Source organism: Anolis carolinensis, unplaced genomic scaffold (genome assembly GCF_035594765.1).
Source record: "Anolis carolinensis isolate JA03-04 unplaced genomic scaffold, rAnoCar3.1.pri scaffold_11, whole genome shotgun sequence".
NCBI classification, from domain to species: domain Eukaryota; kingdom Metazoa; phylum Chordata; class Lepidosauria; order Squamata; family Dactyloidae; genus Anolis; species Anolis carolinensis.
In genome coordinates this window covers 24,362,715-24,384,349 of record NW_026943822.1, presented here as the reverse complement: position 1 = coordinate 24,384,349, position 21,635 = coordinate 24,362,715, and the positions used below count along the sequence as shown (strand labels likewise).

The window sequence follows — 21,635 nt, the reverse complement described above, 5'->3', positions numbered from 1 at the left end:
CCTCGGTGGTCTCGATTGGCTCCCGGCTTGGTGGAGACTGCTTCCGGGGCGAGGTCGCCGCTCTTACAAAATGGCCGGCTGAGGGTGTTGTTTGAGGGGCTGAAGGGACGCCCTTTTCCGGGGTTATTTTTTCTTCTCTTTTCCTTTTGGTGAGTATAAAAGGGGGAGAAATATTATGGGATGTGGGCCTCAAAGGGAAATAAGAGGCCTGCCTGGGGTCCAAAGGGAAGAGGCCTACCTCGCAGGGCTGTTGGTTGTTTTGTGGGTGAAGAGGAGGGGCTTCTGAACCGCTTTGCATGCAATTTGCATAATTTGAGGCCTGCCAATCATTGCCTGTCCCAGAGCCCCCGCCTTGTGGAGAGGAAATAGCCTTGAATTAGCATTGAATAGCCTTTCAGCTTCAAAGCCTGGCTGCTTCCTGCATGGGGGACTCCTTTGTTGGGAGGGCCAGCTAACACCTCCAAACGAAGGATTCCCCAAGGCAGGAAGCAGCCAGGCTTTGAAGCTGCAAGGCTCTTCAATGCTAATCAAGGTGACCCATGGCAACATTCACACTTGCCTCCAGCAGACAAGAGTTTTTTCTCTCACCCCCAGGCAGGAAGCAGCCAGGCTTTGAAGCTGCAAGGCTATTCAGTGCCCATCAAGGTGACCCATGGCAACATTATTTATTATATTTATTTATTTACTACATTTATATCCCGTTCTTCTCACCCCGAAGGGGACTCAGAGCGGCTTACAAATGTACATAAATATATTATTAGCATAGCACAATATAAGCATTAAATTACTATATTATACGGTAATATTATTAGTAATATTACATTTAATATATAATATATAGTTAATATTATATTGCATTATTAGTAGTATAATATTGTATTCCATTATAATATTATTATCAAAAAGATAAGAGTTGCCTCCAAGAGACAAGAATTTTTTCCCCCACCCTGGACATCATTCCACAGAGAGAGAGATATATATACCCCACCTGCCTAGTTTCCAACACCTCACAACCCCTGATGATGTCTGCCGTAGATGTGGGCGAAACGTTAGGAGAGAATGCTTCTGGAACATGGCCAGACAGCCCGGAAAATTCACAGCAACCCAATGATTCCCGCCACAAAAGCCTTAGACAACACATAATAATAACATATTTGTTGTTACTATTATTTGTTATTATATTGTATATTTGTATATTTTAAATTGTAATGCTTTTAATGTTAGCCACTTTGAGTCTCCTTATGGAGAGAAAAAGCAGGATATAAATAAACATGATAATAATAATAATTATAAATAATAACACAGTGACAGGGCTTTCTTGCCACGATTTTCCTGAAGAGACCGAGGGTGCATCTGCACTGTATAATTGATACAGTTTGGCACCACTTTATCTGCCATGATTCAATGCTATGGAATAATAAGGAGTTTTTGTTTTACGAGTTCTTTTGCTGGAGATTTCTGGTGCCTCACCAAACTATGAATCCTAGGATTGCATAGCATGGAGGCATGGCAGTTCAAGTGGTATCAAACTGCATTCATTCTGCAGTGTAGCTGCACCCACAGTTCTCAGACTATTACAGAAATGACCAAGAAGAGGATAATATCAAGCCTCTCCTTCTGCCTTGTTGCTTTCCTATTGCTTGCACAGGGATAAAAGTTTATCTTTCTAATCTCAAGACTTGTTTTCAACTCATCTCTTCAGAGAGATGTCGTCACAGCTAAAGTTTTGTTTGTCTAATGACTACAATTGATGAGGCATTTGTTGCCTGTCATGTTTGCATTTCTGTCCCTCCCAGCCTTTTCTTTAGGAGTCCACGCCCAGAGATAACATTTCATCCAGAGATAACATTTAAGGCGTTTTAACATGAGCATGAGAATACTATTTAATAGTCAAGTATTATACTATTTCTAAGTAGTTTTCATTGCCATATGTTGGGAAGTCCGCTTATCTGTCCTTAGATTAGCAAATGTTATGGCACCTTGAAGACTAAACATGTTTTATTATGACTTCATTAAATGCAATGTATGGGAGTGTTTGCCAGATAATGCATGTCATTATGTCATCAGCCTTTGACATGCCTCTTCCCTTAGAAACCCAAATGGAATTAAGTTCATAGTTTAAACAGAAATAATAATAATAATAATAATAATAATAATAATAATAATAATAATGTCCTGATTCAAATAGTTTAAGTGTTGTTGTTGACAGCTTTGTTTATACACAATTTTAATTTTAAAAAAATCATAATTCAGCATGGATTTGGGAACATCTTTCGTGAATAAAAATCCAGTTTGAATATGTGTGTTGAGACAGAAGTGCTTTTCTTTCTCCTGGGAAAAATGGATTTTCAGGTCCAAGTAGTCTGTTTCAGTATCACAGAAAAGAAGTATCGTGGTACTTTAAAAAATATAATCCACAAAAACTGAAAAGTAAATAAAGTTTTGAAGATTTTGCAGGAATCTTTGGAATGTAGGTTTGCAGTGTATGTATACTGGATATAGTATTACCTTTTCCCTCCCCTTTGCTTTTTCTTTACGCCTTCATTTGAGTTTTTACTGTCATATTACACCCAAAGAGGCCTTCCAGCTCTTTTGAGACTAAATGAAAGAAGGCAGTTGGTAACATAAGCTTTTATAGCCTCAGATCCACATCATTTGCATGGACTGAAGTGCCAAAGTATGGACTTTTATGGCTATGAGTGAGTGGGTTGTGTGTGAATCGCAATCCAAATGCAAAACTTGTGGGTATTTTGATGAAGTGACAAGTTCAGTTTCAAGAATGATCAGCAGTCATTGGAGTGATTTATCACTTTGTATATAGAGATGTATTCCTGTTGGACATAGTGGTTTACAAAGAACGAAAAAGCATATTCCTGTCTGAAGAGGGATTTGATAGATGTACACACAGAGATACATGTGCAAAAGGAATGGAAATGATAAAGAGAGAAGAGACAGATGAAAACATGAGTAAACATGAACCCTGTGTGTGGATGTTGTACCGATTTTAGTTCATGTAAATTATTCTACTGTTTAGAGGGCTAGAAAAACAATAGGTGTTTCATAAATAAATACATACTCGTCTAATTTTGGGAGCTAAGCAAAACCAGTCATGAGTAATATTTGGAGAGCTAGTAGAATGCAGTTTCCTATGTCCCTTCATACTCATGTTGGCTCAGTAATTTGTTGGGGGTTTTTTTGTTCTTTTTTTTAAAAAAATTATGATTTTCAAATACAGTGCACATTTAAAAACGGGGATAGGTGCAGGAACATAAGGACAAGGAAAGATACACAAAATCCCCTCGTTTGGCTCAGTAATTTGTAAATGTCCTTCTTAAAACCATCCTAAACTCAGCCTTCCACAGTTGTTGTGGCCCCTGTTTTGCTTGCTACAGCATAGGCAATATCCTAGGATTCAAAGTAACTGTGCTGCTGACGCCCTGGATGTATTGAAAGGCCTTTGTGTTTGCTTCGCAGAGGAAGGAAGGGGTTGCAGAAGCGTGACTTGCAGTAACGGATGTTGCATGGAAAACGAAGCTGGTGTCCTGAAAAAACAGACAGTTTCTGCTTTTCAGTCATGGGGGCAGGGGGAATCTTGGAAGTGGAGAAAAGAGGGAAGTTGCTCTCATTTTGAAAACATCCATCAGGTAGAATAATATATGAAGATAATCTTCTTTTACAAATAATTAGTTCATACTTTTTTGGAAATGAGCAGTTAATTATATGTACATACCCACCCTTAGAAGTCCATGCAAGTTTATGGAGAATTAACTCTCCAAAATCATCGGGAAGTAAATCTTTTTATGCTCTGTTAGAGTTACTCAGTGTAAACATGCTGGAAAGAGGAGCTGTATGCAGATCATTGAAGGTATAAACACAAGGATTAGGTTTTTTTATTTAAAAAATTAAGAAGCAAAAGACTCTTGGATAAAGAAAACAATGAGGTCTCGACGGGCGTGAAAAATAAGAGCATGCCCCACATTGTGCATATCTGTATAGAAATCAGTGAACATGACTTACCTGTATATACTCGAGTATAAGCTGACCCGAATATAAGCCGAGGCACCTAATTTTACCACAAAAACTGGGAAAACTTACTGACTCGAGTATAAGACGAGGGTGGGAAATGCAGCAGCTATGGGTCAAATTCAAAAATAAAAATAGATATTAATAAAATTGCATTATTTGAGGCATCAGTGGGTTAAACGTTTTTGTCAAGGACAGAACGCCACAAGATTCAAAGTAACAGAGTTTATTAGATTACAGAACTCAAAAATGCCCGTAAAACACAAGGGCCAGGCAGTTTTTGCCTTTAGGAGCAAAAAGGGGCAAAAGTAAATGTTCAAAAGATAAACCGGATTAAACCGGAGTTTAATCCGGGTAAAAACAAACTGCTTGCTTCAGCCTGGGTATAAACGAAACGAAAGCCAAGGAACAAAAGATACAAAGAATGCAACTAATTGGCAGCAGATTCCTCTCTGCTGCCAACACTGTGCTTAGAGTAACTTGCGTCGCTCCCCCACACACACACAGCAGACAGGATCTCCAACACGAGTAAATCAGCCAAGGATTGTAGCAGTTGAGTAGACCAGTTCCGTTCCGTAGATCAAAGCCAGAAGCAGACGTTTGTAGTTTTTCCAAGTCCAAGAAGGGGGGAAGACAAGCCGTGGTCAGTTCAGTCCGAGTTCTCAAAGCAGGAGATGGCGTCCGTCAAGAAGACGACGGAAGGTCAAGCTAATAAGAGTAAGCACAGGTTTGCACAAACAAATGCCCACACAATCCCTCCCGCCGTCTGACCCTGGATTCCAATCAACTTACGTCACAGCACAGGAAAGCACACAAGTCTTCAGGGAAGCGTCCCACACACACACGGATCCCAAGCGTTTGCCCAGATTACCTTGCCCAACGCAATTTGCAATTGCTCTCAAGCCCCATTTTATGCCAGTTACAAATCTTCATCACTGTCAGCTGTCCTCCTTAACCCGGGCGTTTCCTCATCACTTTCCTCGTCAGAGCTGGAACACCTCTGACTACGCCCAACAGCATCTCCAGCTGTGGATCCCGTCCCATCCCTCCAGCTAAACCATGGGTCTAATCCTGAAGGTCCCCATTCATCTTCTGTCCCATCATGGCCAGTGGCACCCACTTCCTCCCTTACCCGAGTCCAATCCATCTCATCCTCCTCTGAGCTAACCAGCCCCTCCTCCATTCTCTCCGTAAACCCTTCGAAAGACTCCTCGTCAGATGGTGCTGCAAATATGTCTCGCAGTCTTTTTCTCTCTCGCTCCTCGAGAGTATCTGACTCTCGAGGAGTCTTACGCCCACGTCTGTCAGTAACAGAGCCATGAGGCTCAATCATAACACTATCCCCTCTCACAAAGGCCTCCTCCCCCGATGGCGGAGAAGTGGCAGTGATACCCTCCGCTATAGCACCACGACGACTAGAGGTATCAAGTTTCAACAGCGAACGATGAAAGACTGGATGGACCTTTAAACTAGACGGTAAACGCAAACGAAACGCAACAGAAGAAATCTTTTTAACGATAGGAAAGGGACCCAAATACCGAGGCGCAAACTTTCCCCCAGCCTGTTTAATATGTTTGGAAGATAACCACACCAAATCCCCTTCTTCCAACTCCTCCCCTGCCTGCCTGTGGCGGTCAGCCTGAGTCTTCTGCGTTGCCTTAGCTTCCAACAGTAAGCGACGGGCAACATCATGCAATGCAGCCATTTCCGAAGAGCGGTACACAGGGTCCGAAGAGACCACATTGGTCGACGGCGCCACACCTCCCCGTGGGTGAAAACCATAAGTTAGCTCAAATGGCGTATGCTGACTAGACGTGTGCACCGCATTGTTGTAAGCAAATTCCGCCACCGGTAACCACTTTACCCAAGCCGTGGGTTGATCTAAACAAAAACAACGCAGATACTGCTCTAAGAGCCCATTAACCCGTTCCGACTGTCCATCCGTTTGCGGATGGAAAGCTGAAGACACGTTTAACTTAGTCCCCAAACACTCATGGAAGTGTTTCCAAAAGCGTGACACAAATTGCGGAGCCCTATCTGAAATAATCACCTCGGGTGCTCCGTGCAAACGATAGATGTGCTTTGTAAATAGTAAGGCCAACGTAGGGGCCGCCGGAATGGTTGAACAAGGAATAAAATGAGCCAGTTTACTAAATAAATCCACCACCACCCAAATACAAGTATAACCCCCAGACTTAGGCAAATCTGAAATAAAATCCATGGAAATGATTTGCCATGGCCTCTCCGGAACAGGTAAAGACGATAACAACCCTCTAGGGCGCCCAACAGGCGTCTTACTCTGCTGACAAACGGCGCAGCTGTCACAAAAGCGCAGAATGTCTTGCCGCATCTTTGGCCACCAGTAGCTCCTGGTGATAAGCTGTACGGTCTTGAACCTGCCAAAGTGCCCAGCCATGGGTTCGTCATGGTGGGCTCTAATCACCTCCAACCTGAGGGTCCCTACTGGTACGTAAACCTGCCCCCTACGCACCAATACCCCGTCTTGATCCTGAAGATGCGGCAGTATGGTACGGTTACCTGCAGAGAGCAGCATCAGTTGCTCCTGAGTCCATACATCATCCTTCTGAGCCTCAAGAATCTGGTCATGTAACCCAAGCTCATTATCTACAACACACAGAGAGGCAGTAGGCAAGATGGTCTGACATACTACCTGCTCATTGGTCTTAAATTCCGGCTTGCGGGATAAAGCATCGGCCCGCAAGTTTGCCTTCCCCTCCACGAACTGCACCTTGAAGTTAAACCTGGAGAAAAACAAAGCCCAGCGGATTTGACGCTGGTTTAACTTCTTTGCTGTTTGCAAGTGCTCTAAGTTCTTGTGATCAGATCTGACCACGATCTGGTGCCGTGCCCCTTCAAGCCAGTGCCGCCACACCTCAAACGCCACCTTAATCGCCAACAACTCCTTCTCCCATATGGTATAGTTCTGCTCGAAGGGTGTTAGTTGCCGCGAGTAAAATCCACAGGGACGCAAGGTCCCTGAGGAATCCTTCTGAGACAATACAGCCCCCAACGCGTAGCTAGAAGCGTCCGCTTCTACCACGAACGGTCTGTCAACATCAGGATGGGTTAGTATGTTGTCCGATTGAAAACTAGACTTTAGTTGTAGAAACGCCTCGTGAGCTTCCCGCCCCCACACAAATGGCTGTTTCTTGCGCAGAAGCTGCGTCAAAGGTACCGTGAGCTTTGCAAAATTCGGAATAAACTCCCGGTAGTAATTAGCGAAACCCAAGAACCTTTGTACATCCTTCTTAGTCTTCAGCTCCTGCCATGAGTTGACGGCGTCAACCTTATGTGGGTCCATTTTAAGTTCCCTACCTGACACTACATGACCTAGGAACTCCACTTCAGGCACATGAAAGACGCACTTGGAAGCCTTGGCGAAAAGCCCATTAGCCCGCAGTCGGTGCAGAACCTGCTTGACATGTTGACGATGTTCTTTCTCGTCCTTAGAAAAAATCAAGATATCATCCAAATAAATCACTAAAAATTGGTCAATTAGGTCCCTGAACACATCGTTCATGAACCTCTGGAATACCGCAGGAGCATTACAAAGCCCAAAAGGCATGACTCGGAACTCGTGGCATCCGAAACACGTGTTAAATGCCGTCTTCCATTCATCCCCTTCCCGTATACGGATTAAGTTATAGGCCCCCCGCAGGTCAAGCTTGGTAAAGACCTTAGCCCCTTGCACCCTTGATAACAGTTCCGAGATTAAAGGCAGCGGGTACCTATCCCGAATGGTGTATTTGTTTAGGATCCGATAATCGCAGACCAACCTAAGTTCCCCAGTCTTTTTGGCTACAAAGAATACCGGTGCCGCAGTTGGAGAACTAGATGGGCGAATAAACCCCTTGGCTAAATTTTCATCTAGAAACTCCCGCAAAGCTTGCCTTTCCGGTACAGTCAAGGCATACAGCCTCCCTGCTGGCAGTTTCGCACCTTCTGCCAACTTGATGGCGCAATCATATGGCCTGTGCGGTGGTAATTTGTCCGCTTCTCTTTTACAAAATACATCAGAGAACTCCCCATACTCAGCAGGCACTCCCTCCATATCAGAATGAGTAACATTTAGAGTGCAACAATCCTGCCTCTTTAAGATCACTTTACGTGTTGCCCAATCTACATGTGGGTTTACTACAGCTAGCCAATCCATCCCCAGGATCACATCATATCTAGGCAAGCTCGTAATATCCCACACAAACGTTCCCGTTACTCCCTGCACCTCCCACGTTACTGCTGAGGTTTCATGGTTAACCACCCCAGTCTCCAGCAGTCTCCCATCTGCTCCTTCCACCCACACGTCGCATGCCTTGCGCACTCTAGGAATGCCATGCTTCTTAGCAAACTCAATATCTACATAGGAGACCGTAGCCCCTGAGTCCAGCAGTGCCAAAGTAGAAACAAGTTCCCTTCCCCCAACAGATAATGTAATGGGTACGAAAACATGCTTCCTCCCCTCAGTTGACTGCTTGAGGAGCCCTAGTGCGTTGGACTCACGTCGCACTAGGGCTGGCCTTTTCCCGAAAGCTGGGAAGGTTTCACATTACAATTTTTGGCAAAATGCCCAGTATTCCCACAGTACAAACACAAGCCCAGCTGCCTCCTACGGCTCTTTTCCTCTGTAGACAGCTTTTTAAAGACCCCAAGCTCCATGGGCTCTTCCCCCATCACCACAGGTGCCCTGGTTACATGCATGGGTGGCGCACACATTGCTTTTGAGTGTTTACGAGCCTCGAACCTTGCGTCTAAACGCAGCACCTTAGCTACTAAGGCGTCCCAGCTTTCAGCCGGCTCCAAGCGTGCTAATTCATCCTGGAGCATATCACTTAACCCGGCAGTAAATAAAAGCATGAATGCATTTTCCCCCCAATCCAGCTGGTGGCGATACAGGTTAAACTTATTTAAGTAATCCAAAACAGTCCCCTTTCCCTGTTTCAACCGATACAGAGCCCACCCAGCGTTCTCCGTGCGGAGAGGATCCCCAAAAGTATCAGTTAACAATTTTTTGAAATTATTCAAATTGTCCTTGACTGGGTCATTTCCCAAAATTAAATTAGTGGCCCATTGTCCTGCGGGACCGGTCAACAAACTCAAAATAAAGGCCACCTTGCTAGTGTCTGTAGGAAAAGCATGAGCACTGAGCTGAGAAAAATAAAGCTCCACTTGTGCCAAAAAGGTTGGCAACTTGCACCTGGTTCCGTCAAAGCGTTCAGGAGTCAAAACATGTCCTTTCACAGCCTGAGCTGTTTGGATAACGGTAAAAGCCGTTTGCAATTGGTCTACTTTGGCCCTTAACTCATCCATCGTCTTCCTGACGGGTTTATTGCTGCAATAAACTTTTTATGGGCGTTGGGCAATCTGTCAAGGACAGAACGCCACAAGATTCAAAGTAACAGAGTTTATTAGATTACAGAACTCAAAAATGCCCGTAAAACACAAGGGCCAGGCAGTTTTTGCCTTTAGGAGCAAAAAGGGGCAAAAGTAAATGTTCAAAAGATAAACCGGATTAAACCGGAGTTTAATCCGGGTAAAAACAAACTGCTTGCTTCAGCCTGGGTATAAACGAAACGAAAGCCAAGGAACAAAAGATACAAAGAATGCAACTAATTGGCAGCAGATTCCTCTCTGCTGCCAACACTGTGCTTAGAGTAACTTGCGTCGCTCCCCCACACACACACAGCAGACAGGATCTCCAACACGAGTAAATCAGCCAAGGATTGTAGCAGTTGAGTAGACCAGTTCCGTTCCGTAGATCAAAGCCAGAAGCAGACGTTTGTAGTTTTTCCAAGTCCAAGAAGGGGGGAAGACAAGCCGTGGTCAGTTCAGTCCGAGTTCTCAAAGCAGGAGATGGCGTCCGTCAAGAAGACGACGGAAGGTCAAGCTAATAAGAGTAAGCACAGGTTTGCACAAACAAATGCCCACACAATCCCTCCCGCCGTCTGACCCTGGATTCCAATCAACTTACGTCACAGCACAGGAAAGCACACAAGTCTTCAGGGAAGCGTCCCACACACACACGGATCCCAAGCGTTTGCCCAGATTACCTTGCCCAACGCAATTTGCAATTGCTCTCAAGCCCCATTTTATGCCAGTTACAAATCTTCATCACTGTCAGCTGTCCTCCTTAACCCGGGCGTTTCCTCATCACTTTCCTCGTCAGAGCTGGAACACCTCTGACTACGCCCAACAGCATCTCCAGCTGTGGATCCCGTCCCATCCCTCCAGCTAAACCATGGGTCTAATCCTGAAGGTCCCCATTCATCTTCTGTCCCATCATGGCCAGTGGCACCCACTTCCTCCCTTACCCGAGTCCAATCCATCTCATCCTCCTCTGAGCTAACCAGCCCCTCCTCCATTCTCTCCGTAAACCCTTCGAAAGACTCCTCGTCAGATGGTGCTGCAAATATGTCTCGCAGTCTTTTTCTCTCTCGCTCCTCGAGAGTATCTGACTCTCGAGGAGTCTTACGCCCACGTCTGTCAGTAACAGAGCCATGAGGCTCAATCATAACAGTTTTTGAATATTTATATAAAACTAATTTAAGATAATAATAAAACTTTAATAAGATAAGACTGTCCAACTCTGAATACCTTTATACTCAAGTATAATAGAAGCCAGCCAGGACCCTCTCTCGAGTATAAGCCGAGGGGAGCTTTTTCAGCCTTAAAAAAGGGCTGAAAAACTAGGCTTATACTCGAGTATATACAGTATTGCAGTTCCTTGTTCTAGTTAGGTAGAAGACAACGTGACAATATTCTGAGCTTTTCTTGGATATAAATGCCAATGCTTTTGCAACCTGTTTGTAAATATTGAATGTGGTACTCAGCAAGAAACTCATCACACAATCAACTTGATTTTCCCTGTCACTTTGCCATAGTTCTGTGTTTTTATGTTCCTGGAGGCTCTTAAATGCCTGTCTGGTTGAACAAGAAGGATGAGCTGTGCCAAGCCTATAGCGCCTCGGGTTATGTTGTGAGGCACGAAGCCAAAATCTTATCCACCAGCTACGTATAAATCACTGTTTTGTGGTATGTTGGGTGGAGTGGAGAAACTGTGAAATCTTCATCATAGTTTCCTAGAGTCCAGTGTGAAAGTAGTCCTTATGGAGAACTTGCAAGGCGTTTTACTGTCCGAGGCAAACCACTGAGCTTCACTGAGGGCCAGAGCAGGGAATTGGCAGCCAGTGGGCCAGCATCACTTACCTTTCCTCCCATGTTTAACTCTTGACTTCCTAGGAAGATGTTTCAGTCCATGAGTAGTGCTGAGAAAAGACTTCTTTCAAACATACTTATTATTTTGCAGTTCTTCACGTCTAACACAAAAAGGAGGCAATCTGGATCAGCCGGAAGCAGCCTCGGCTATTGAGGCGACGCTGAGGATGGAAGGAGTTGAGCTGAAGGAGGAGTGGCAAGATGAAGATTTTCCAAGGTCAGGACTAGTCATGGCAAAGTGTAGACTTGTCAGAATATTACATACTTTTAAAATGTTTAGTAGTCATAAGATGTACGGCTGAGAAAGGCGCTGCCAGTCCAAGGGAAAAGTGTGGAGGGGGGAACCCCATTCCTGTGCCCCTTTCAAGGCTTTTCATCTCTGGATGTTGAGCCTTCTCTGGTTGACCTTGATTCTCCATTCCAGGCCTCTGCCAGAAGATGATCACATGGAAGACTTGCCAGATCCTTCAGGAGAAGGGGACCAACCGGGTAAGATTTGTTCTAAACTAAGGGCTAAGAACCAATTCCACCCCTTGTGGACCACATGTTTCCTCCGTTTTATTCTGAAATGGCAATTAGATGTGGCTGTCACCATTTTGATAAGAACTCCAATGGAAACTGATGGATTTTCTGTGTGATTTTAGTCTAAAATTGTCTTTAAAAGTGCCTCAATTTTTCTTTTAGAAGGTAGGGGTATTGAGGTCACTGGGACCACCAAAGGTAGGGCCAAGGGCCACACTTCCCTTCAGAAATTAAAATAGATACAGTAGAGTCTCACTTATCCAAGCTAAATGGGCTGGCAGAAGCTTGGATAAGCAAATATGTTGGATAATAAGGAGGGATTAAGGAAAAGCAAATTAAACATCAAATTAGGTTATGATTTTACAAATTAAGCACCAAAACATCATGTTATACAACACATTTGACAGAAAAAGTAGTTCAATACACAGTAATGTTATGTTGTAATTACTGTATTTACAAATTTAGCACCAAAATATCATGATATATTGAAAACATTGACTACAAAAATGCATTGGATAATCCAGAAGCTTGGATAAGCAAGGCTTGGATAAGTGAGACTCTACTGTATTTCTTGCCCTTCCAATATTTGCCTTGCCTGACTTTCCACTCTGGGTCTTTCAGGGCTGGATGGATCCAACAGGATATGAAACAAGGAAATAAGCTGTTTTAAAGTATAAAAAAAAAACCTTGAATTCAGCTTAGTGGGAACTTTAATAGGAATTGCTTCAGACTATTTACCTATTATGAATCTTGAGAGCTGTTTAAATATACCAAAACACAGTGGGGCTCTCTGAGTTTTAAATAAATAAAAAATACATGATTTTGTATGTGAAGGTCTCATTTAGCAGAACCGTGTGCGTATCTCTTTCAGAAACAGTGAAAAGAAAACTGAGACTACAGAAGTAGGGTTTGTTTTGGCAGGAGCAGCTACTCGGTCTGTGTTTTAATCTTTTTCTTGGCAACATTCAGCTTCTGTGGACTGAGACAAAGGAAGTGAGAGCTTGCTTTCATCCATCAGTTCCCTTTCAGGCCTTCTCTGATTTTTCCCCTCTCCTCGTCCAATTAGAAGTGAATGGCAACAAAGTTAAGAAGAAACTACTTGCGCCAAATATCACTCTAGCCCTGGATCAGAGTGCGGACTCGATTTTGTCCGACTTCGACGACAGCAAAGATATCGATCTGGACGATATCGACACACCGTCTGAAAACAGCAACGAGTTCGAATGGGAAGGTAAGATGCTGTATCTCTAAGCCTTGGGTGTGCGATTGTTCCCTGCAGCGTTGTCGGTCAGAGGGGTTGTGGAGCAAATAGTCGGTGTCACTTTGGTGTCCAGTTCTTTGCAAGGCCAGAAAGAAAGGCAGAATATAAACAAAAATAAAAAACAGCCAAGACATGTGCAAGGCTATTAGAGTCTGTCCAAAACACATGTTTTGCAGCACCTGCCCACCGCGTCCTTTTATGTGGCCGGGCTACAATTCCTGTATTTCTTAGACGTCATGACTAGAGCGGGTGGGAGTTGGGATACAGGAACACCTGGAAGGCTGCAGTTCGTTCTGTTGAGTCTGTTGTACTAAACGAATATATTGGAATACTATTAGTAATATTACATATAATATACAAGTTATTATATTATTTATATAGTATTTATGTATAATAATTATTTTTATTACATTGTATTACATCAGAATATTATCAATACATGTAATATATTTTAAAAAATTATAATTGGCCCTCTGTCTCCACGGATTTTCTGTCCATGGAGTCAACGGCCATTTTGAAGGCCAGCATAATAAGGCCGATGTGCTACTAGATGGAAATGAGTTTGACAGGCCTGCTATAGGAGGAAGGAGTTGAAAGCATGTGGAAACTAATTGGCTGCTTTCTTCTAGCTAACAGATAAGAGCAAAGGCTGGTGGTGGCTAATTTTTCCATCAGTGAACCCATTTTCTGCCTTTCAGAATGGAAACTGCAGGGATATTTTGAGTTGATGTTGGACCATTTTGACCCTGGGTTAAGATTCCTTGAGGCATCTCTTTGGGTTGGATTTTCTGCCAGGCTTCAGGCGTCCGGATCCACGTGCTTCCCCTTACAGTCCGACTGCAGAAGCAAAATGTTCTGCTCATGTTATGCAAGCCTTTCTAACCGCACCAGAAACCCCCTCACCCCCAAGTGTTTAGAATTGTACATCATTGGAATAAGGTTTCTGTCTCTTTTCTTCTCTTTAATGCGGCTGTCTGCGTTTTCCCGGAAGGATAGTTTCCATTAACAGCTTCTGTCTTGGAAACAAACTACTAACATGCTGCAGTAGTTTCCCCACCCCTCTGTGGTAAGGTTTGTGCTACTAAAATTAAATTTTGACAAAGCCCATGAAGATGATCGGTATCCTTTAGGGCGCTGCCAAGATTCTGCTTGGGTTTTTTGATTGAAACATCTGTTGCATGACTGTCAGAAATCCGTGTACAGAAATGATTCGAATGTGTAAATGGCGGGGTGGTTATAGGCGAAGAAGGTAAGAGATTGAGGGCCATTGTCTGATCAAGGGGCTTCAGCGACAGTCTGATCTGAGAAACCAATATTGATTTATTAAAATAAAAGGATGCTGAATACGCCAATACTTCTTGCTCCGGTGCTGGAAATGGCTTGATGAGGGCACCGTTTTGCTTGGCAAATTAAAATCTAATCAGGGAACACTGATTTTTTTTAAAAAATCCATTCAAGACTTTGGAATCACAGCTTTATACTTGAAGTTTTAAGAACATTGTTTGCAGTTACAGCTTAATTGCTGATTTACGGTGTAATGAAAGCAATTTTAAGATAGGAATTTTGACTTTTCAGTATCACTTCTTGGTCAAGTGGACAATTCTTTACTATTTCTTGATTTTCCCCCCCTCAAAACAAAACGTGGACAGATGATCTTCCAAAGCCCAAAACTACTGACGTGATTAGAAAAGGGTCATTTTCGGAATACGCGGCATCGGACGACAAAGAGGAGGAGCGGCGGTGGCGGATGTTCCGGATTGGAGATCAGGATCACCGGGTGGACATGAAGGCCATTGAGCCCTACAAGAAGGTGATCAGCCACGGAGGTACGCGGAGGAAGACCGGTCACGGCCCTGCCCAGCCACTCGTGGCAGGGAATTCTTTTTAAGTGATCCTTTTTTCTGTTTTAATTCAGGTTATTACGGCGATGGATTGAACGCAATTGTCGTGTTTGCGGTTTGCTTCATGCCGGAAGGCGGCCAGCCAAACTACAGATACCTGATGGATAATTTGTTTAAGTAAGTATTTATGGAGTCAGTCAAGGAAGACATGATTTGAGTCTGGAGGACTTGAGTAGGGCTGTTGAAGGTGGGGAGATATGGAGGTGTCTCATTCATGGATTGCCATAACTCGGACGCAACTTGATGGCAATCAACAGCAACCATGGAAATACCCCAAAAGTCCCTGACTTGGGAAGCTAAGTTAGAGTGTGCCTTGGTTAGTCCTTGGATAGGAGATCTCCAATGAATACTAGGTGCTGTAATAATGATAATAATGATGATCATAATAACTTGATATTAGCTCAGGGCTCCGCTCATCCCAAATTGACCTCAAACAAATCTGTGACACTTTATCTGTTTCTGAGTCCGCAACTTATAATGTGCTCTTTGCTAATCTATCATTACAACCTCACTTTTTTAAATTTCTATGTTATTAGTAAGTGTGTTTTATTTTCTGGTTAATGTTTAAATATTATAACTGGTCCATGTTATTGTTTATTGATGTATTGTACTTTGTTATTGTTTTGTATCTGATATTTCTGTGAGCTGCCCCGAGTCCCCTGGCGGGATACAAATAAAATTATTATTATTATTATTATTATTATTATTATTATTATTGATAATAATAATGATGATGATAATCCAAAAATACATCACACAGTCCTAGACACTTGGGAAGTGTTTGACTTGTGATTTTGTGATATGAAATCCAGCATATCTATCTTGTTTGTTGTGTCATACTATGTTGTTGTGTCAATAATGATAATAATGTTAATAATAATAATGATAATGATAATAATGATAAATATATTATTTGCCTTTACCTGTGGCTTGATGCAGAGTACAACATCATTTCAACAAAAATATGAAAGCACTATTAAAATACGAACAAGTTGTAAAATACTTACAGCTTTAACAAAGTTCACTTTAGCTAATCTATTACTCAACTTCTCTGTTTTTAATTCTGTGTTTTATTAAGTGTGTTTTTATTTTCATAGGTTAATGTTTAAATTTTATGATTGGTGTATGTTTTTGTTTACTGATGTATTGTTTATTGTCACTGTTTTTACCTGATACTATCTGTGAGTTGCCCCGAGTCCCCTTCGGGGGAGATGGAGGCGGGGTATAAATAAACTTATCATTATTATTATTAAGATACACTGAGTTAAAATACAGGTTAAATTCACAAACTGAAATTGACTAAGTAGGCTTTCTACTTAGATGGGTCTTCAGTTGTGTCTTAGGCTATATTTCTGAGGAAAGAGGCGATTCGAAGGCATAGAAACACCTAAGCATTAAGTAAGAAAATATACTTATCTGCAGAATTCAAGCCTTTTAAATTCAGTGGCCTGACCAATGTCTATGCAGTGATGCTTGTTGAAGAATTATGGCTAATGGTGATGAAATCTAAGAAAAGTTGACTGAAAGACATTTATTCTGTTCTTTCTTTTCCATTCTCTCTCATTTTGTCTCTCTGTGTCTCTGAACAGGTATGTTATTGGCACGCTAGAGCTGCTGGTTGCGGAAAACTATATGATTGTTTATCTGAACGGTGCCACCACGCGGCGGAAGATGCCCAGCCTGGGCTGGCTCCGGAAGTGTTACCAGCAGATTGATAGGAGGTAAGATGAAGGAGAAAATGTGGATTTATCCAATATACTGCAGGAGATCTAGCTCTGGAGGTCAAATTTCTGGTTGGTGGGAACATCCTATTGCCCAATTTGGTCCTTGAGGAAAAAGAAGTGTGCTTTGCTTCTCTTGTTGATCTCTCTCCCCTATTTTTTTAATTACTATTGTTATTCTAATTCCACTTCAGGTTACGGAAAAACCTGAAATCCTTGATTATTGTTCATCCTTCCTGGTTCATTCGGACGCTCCTGGCAATCACAAAGCCTTTTATCAGGTAAATCTCAGCATATTTACTCCAGTTCTTTGGGTTTTAAGTACTGGCATGTTTCACATTTTCATGGTGAAAATAATTTTCCCATCTCTCTTTTTTTAAAGCTCAAAATTCAGCCAGAAAATCAAATATGTCTTCACTTTGACGGAGCTGGCGGAGCTCATCCCTATGGAATACGTCAGCATCCCTGAATGCATAAAACAGTAGGTTGCCGTTTCAAATAATAATAATGATAATGGTGATGGTGATGTTTTATCTGGCTTTCCTTGGAAGTTGGTGTGCCCTATATGAAGAAATGTTGCTTTTGGAAGAAGTTTGAGGCCAAGATCCTATTCCTAAATCCAATTAGAGGGGGATCCATTGAATCAAAGGAATTTACATCCTTGTTGCCTTACCAAGTTTCTATTGATTCAGTGCATGGACTATATATACACCCTTGTTTACGTCTAGAAGTTTTAGTTTAAAAAACAAATTTTAGGTAAATAAATACGTGTTTTCGGTGTAATCATACCATGTCTTTATTTCTCAGTTTCCAACCAGGGTGGGCTCCCAAAACAAAGGCACATTCCAGATCCAAAGTATGGCTGGTGGGGAATGATGTTATACCTACCTTATGGGGTAATCCGGAACAACAACAACAACAACAACATTATTATGTAACAATATTTTTATTCCTGGGCTCTCAATGTCATTTCCTAATTGGTTCTATCATAAAAACATGGAAAAAGTTTATTACACTGCACAAACTTTGCATTTTGCTAGAGTTTTGCAATGAATATCTGACAGAATCTCAACCAATTGCAACCTAGTTTGTGCCAGCCACAAAAATGAAGTTTCTGGAGTATAACAACAACTTTCAAAGTAATGACTGCACAATTAAACAGGAAATAATAATAATAATAATAATAATAATAATAATAATAATAATAATAATATAAACTTTATTTATGCCCTGCTCCATCTCCCGAAGGACTCGGGGTGGCTAACACTGGGACAAGCCCAAAACAGTATTACATCAATAAAAACAGTAACACAATAAAATCACAATATAATAACACATCTTACAAAAGTTAAAATAACTTAAAACATAGACGGTAATCCCAATCTGTGGTCAAGCACCATAGGCTATGGGCCATTTTGAAATAACACTTTCAAACCAAGAACAGATTTTTTTTCAAATTTTGTTACATACTGTTGTTGTTTTTTTAAAAAAACATTTTAATTGAAGTTTCAGATATCAAATACAGCGAAAGTGTGAGAACATTTTTTTCAATAGGAAAGGTGAGTGAAAAGATAGTACAGATCAAGAATAAGATTTAAAAAGAAAAGAACATAATAATAATAATAATAATAATAATAATAATAATAATAATAAACCCACACCCATAGTTCATCCTGATCCAAAAAGAAAAAGTAAAAGTAAAAAATAAAATGAAGAGTAAAAAAAGAAAACTAAAAGAAAAATAATAATATTAATATATATAAGAAAAAAGAAAAAAGGTTATATATAAAATAAGATTATATAAACACGAACAAATAAAACATTTTCAAAATGTATCAAGAGTATTAAGAAGGGAGGGGGGGGGGAAACTGTAACAATACTATTGGGTAATTTTTATTACACCCAAACCATCAAGGGCACAAGGAGGAACAACGGAAGTCAAATATCATACTGTTGTTGTTGTTGTTACTATTATTATTCCTAATTGAATCAGTTCCCAAAATCATCCATGGAAGTTGATGCCCACTATATGGACAAACAGACGTACAGAGCTCTGAACTCCATCACGGAAGAGGAGGCGACATAAGCCATTAACATGGAGCCACATCACCCCCAAAACAATCTTTGCTTTTATTCCAGAGGAACTAAATCCGATAACTTCTCTTCCAAGTTTTTGAGTCAGGGCGCTTGGGTGAAATCAGGGCGGTTAGCTGGTTTGGGAACTTTTGCTGGCCTACCCGTCTACTTCCTGTTGTACTAAAGATCAAATTTTCCCCCACAAAGGTATGAAGAAGAAAAATTTAGAAAGAAAGCCAAAAGGTATACGAAACGCACATCTTGATCAGGGCCGTGTCTAATCTCTGCGCTGGGCTCTTCTTGCTGGGACGGATTAGGTTTTGCTGGGATGCATACAGCATGCGGGAATCGAAGCCGGCTCTGGCGCGCATTAATCTCTCCCATCTGATGCTTTGGAAATTAACGAGGCTAGAGCATTGGCTGGCTGATTTATTCTTGCTGTAATCTTCCAACCTTCCAGGCGTGCTTCCTGCAAAGCACTTTCCTAATTCTGGATCCAGAATGACTTTGACTCAGCCGCTGTTACATAGCTGAACGGCTTGATTTGCTCAAACCACAGTATAAAAAACAAATCCTTTGTGCTGTCTGCATTTACACTATGTTCTCTTTCTTGCTCTTAATGGTGCATGCCGGGTTTTTCTGAGGCTTCAGGTATCACCCACTAACATCCCTTGCCAATACTAACCAGTTCCGGCCATTGGTGTTGCTGTTGCTATTAACCAACATCACTTGATCCAAATGTGCCCGTTATAGGATCGTTTTTCTCTTGTGAAGTAAGGCTCCAACTATGAAAAACATGGGAAATACTTTTTTGCAGAGCGATATTAGAAAAGCTGTGTCTGCCTATTAGCATCCTCAGTTCGCTTTCACACAGCTTATGCTTTTCCATGTTAACATTAGAAGGAATTTAGACAACACATTACTAGTTATGCAGAGAATTATTTTTGTTTGTTTGTTTTCCATCAAGCCACGCATGGCTTTGAAAGAATGCTCTGCTTTTACCCTGAGTCTCTGTTTCTTTTAAGAGAGAGAAAAAGCAGGATACAAATACAGTAGAGTCTCACTTATCCAACATAAACGGGCCGGCAGAACGCTGGATAAGTGAATATGTTGGATAATAAGGAGGGATTAAGGAAAAGACTTAAACATGAAATTACATTATGATTTTACAAATTAAGCACCAAAACATCATCTTTTACAACAAATTTGACAGAAAAACTAGTTCAATACATGGTAATGCTTTGTAGTACAGTAGAGTCTCACTTATCCAACACTCGCTTATCCAATATTCTGGATTATCCAACGCATTATTGTAGTCAATGTTTTCAATATATTGTGATATTTTCGTACTAAATTCATAAATACAGTAATTACCACATAGCATTACTGCCTATTGAACTACTTTTTCTGCCAAATTTGTTGTCTAACATGATGTTTTGGTGCTTCATTTGTAAAATCATAACCTAATTTGATATTTAATAGGCTTTTCCTTAATGCCTCCTTATTATCCAACATATTCGCTTATCCAACATTCTGCCGGCCTGTTTATGTTGGATAAGTGAGAGACTACTGTAATTATTGTATTTACATATTTAGCACCAAAACATCCCAATGTATTAAAAACATTGACTACAAAAACATTGACTACTGCATTGGATAATCCAGAACGTTGGATAAGCAAATGCTGGATAAGTGAGACTCTATTGTAATAATAATCTCTAAAATCACATACGTAATAGGAATAGTTTCTGGGTTTTATACAGCCTGGAAAACTCACAACAACGCAGTGATTCTGGCCATGAAAGCCTTGGACAGGCCTAATTTCACTCCTCATTGCATTCCTCTATTAGTTCTGTCTTTGAATTCAGATTTTTTTCTTTCAAAGCTGTAACTTGCTTGTCACTCTTTAAAAAGTCATGATTTGTAGGAGAACGACAGTTTGCTGCTCCCCTTGCCTTTGTTTCATGTTCATTGCAATTGCTCAATAATAGAAATCATTCTGCTTTTTTTCCACCCCTGTAACGAATCTCAAGTTGGAAGAAGGTTTGGATTGTTAACCTTTTCCCTTTCTTTCCCTAACAAGCAGAGTCGACCAGGAACTTAATGGGAAACAGGAGCAGAAGACGGAGCAGTAGGGTATTTCTGTGCCTTTCTGATTTCGAGTCAAGACTGAAGAAAGTGAGGAAGGAAATATGACGTCTTGCGCGGATCGAATCCCGATCGACCGAAGGAAGAGATCGGCTTCTGGACTTTTTGCCCAAAGGACTGCCTGACGCCGAATGGGAGCCCGGGCTCCATAGTGACGCTTACTAGCCGCCTTCATTATCACCCTTTTATACGTCCATGTCGCAAAAGCGTCCTTAAGAGGCACCCGTTGGTTTCGTTTTTTTATCCTAAATGATGCTTATTCAAGTAAAAATATTTATATGCTTAAATGTTAAGGAAAGAGATATAATATATATATTTTTATGACGTCTCAAAACAATATTTTATACGGTTCGCCTGCAGAAAATACATGCAGGTCAACCGGGCCGTTAAATGACTGCTGTCATTCATATGGTAATAAAAAGTGCATGACAATTTCTTATAATGGTTCAGAGGCTTTTTGGCAGACAAACATTAGAAATCTCAGTGGATTTGTTGTGGAATTAAAAACAGCGGGGTTATGATAATACAGTAGAGTCTCACTTATCCAACATAAACGGGCAGGCAGAACGTTGGATAAGCGAATATGTTGGATAATAAGGAGGGATCAAGGAAAAGTCTATTAAACATCAAATTAGGTTATGATTTTACAAATGAAGCACCAAGACATCATGTTATACAACAAATTTGACAGAAAAGGTAGTTCAATACGCAGTAATGCTATGTAGTAATTACTATATTTACGAATTTATCACC

The 21,635-nt window shown here is 41.4% G+C and overlaps 1 protein-coding gene across 5 annotated transcripts; it reads left to right on the top strand.

Annotated features, from left to right (window-relative positions):
* The first annotated feature begins 14 nt into the window (after nucleotides 1–14).
* Nucleotides 15–21,324, top strand: bnip2 (BCL2 interacting protein 2). Of its 5 annotated transcripts, XM_016997123.2 has the most exons (12): nucleotides 33–149; nucleotides 3,475–3,644; nucleotides 11,345–11,470; nucleotides 11,678–11,742; nucleotides 12,842–13,006; nucleotides 14,686–14,862; nucleotides 14,952–15,054; nucleotides 16,527–16,658; nucleotides 16,853–16,939; nucleotides 17,041–17,139; nucleotides 18,942–18,977; nucleotides 20,818–21,324. In XM_016997123.2, exons 3-12 carry the CDS (start codon nucleotides 11,421–11,423, stop codon nucleotides 20,867–20,869), a joined length of 966 nt encoding a protein of 321 aa, XP_016852612.2. In that variant the 5' UTR covers nucleotides 33–149; nucleotides 3,475–3,644; nucleotides 11,345–11,420; the 3' UTR covers nucleotides 20,870–21,324. The 5 variants fall into 5 exon arrangements, with proteins under 5 accessions (XP_062819026.1, XP_062819025.1, XP_062819029.1 ...); XM_062962956.1 differs by lacking the exon at nucleotides 3,475–3,644 and having other exon boundaries at nucleotides 15–149; nucleotides 20,821–21,324; XM_062962955.1 differs by lacking the exon at nucleotides 3,475–3,644 and having other exon boundaries at nucleotides 15–149.
* The last annotated feature ends 311 nt before the right edge of the window (nucleotides 21,325–21,635 follow it).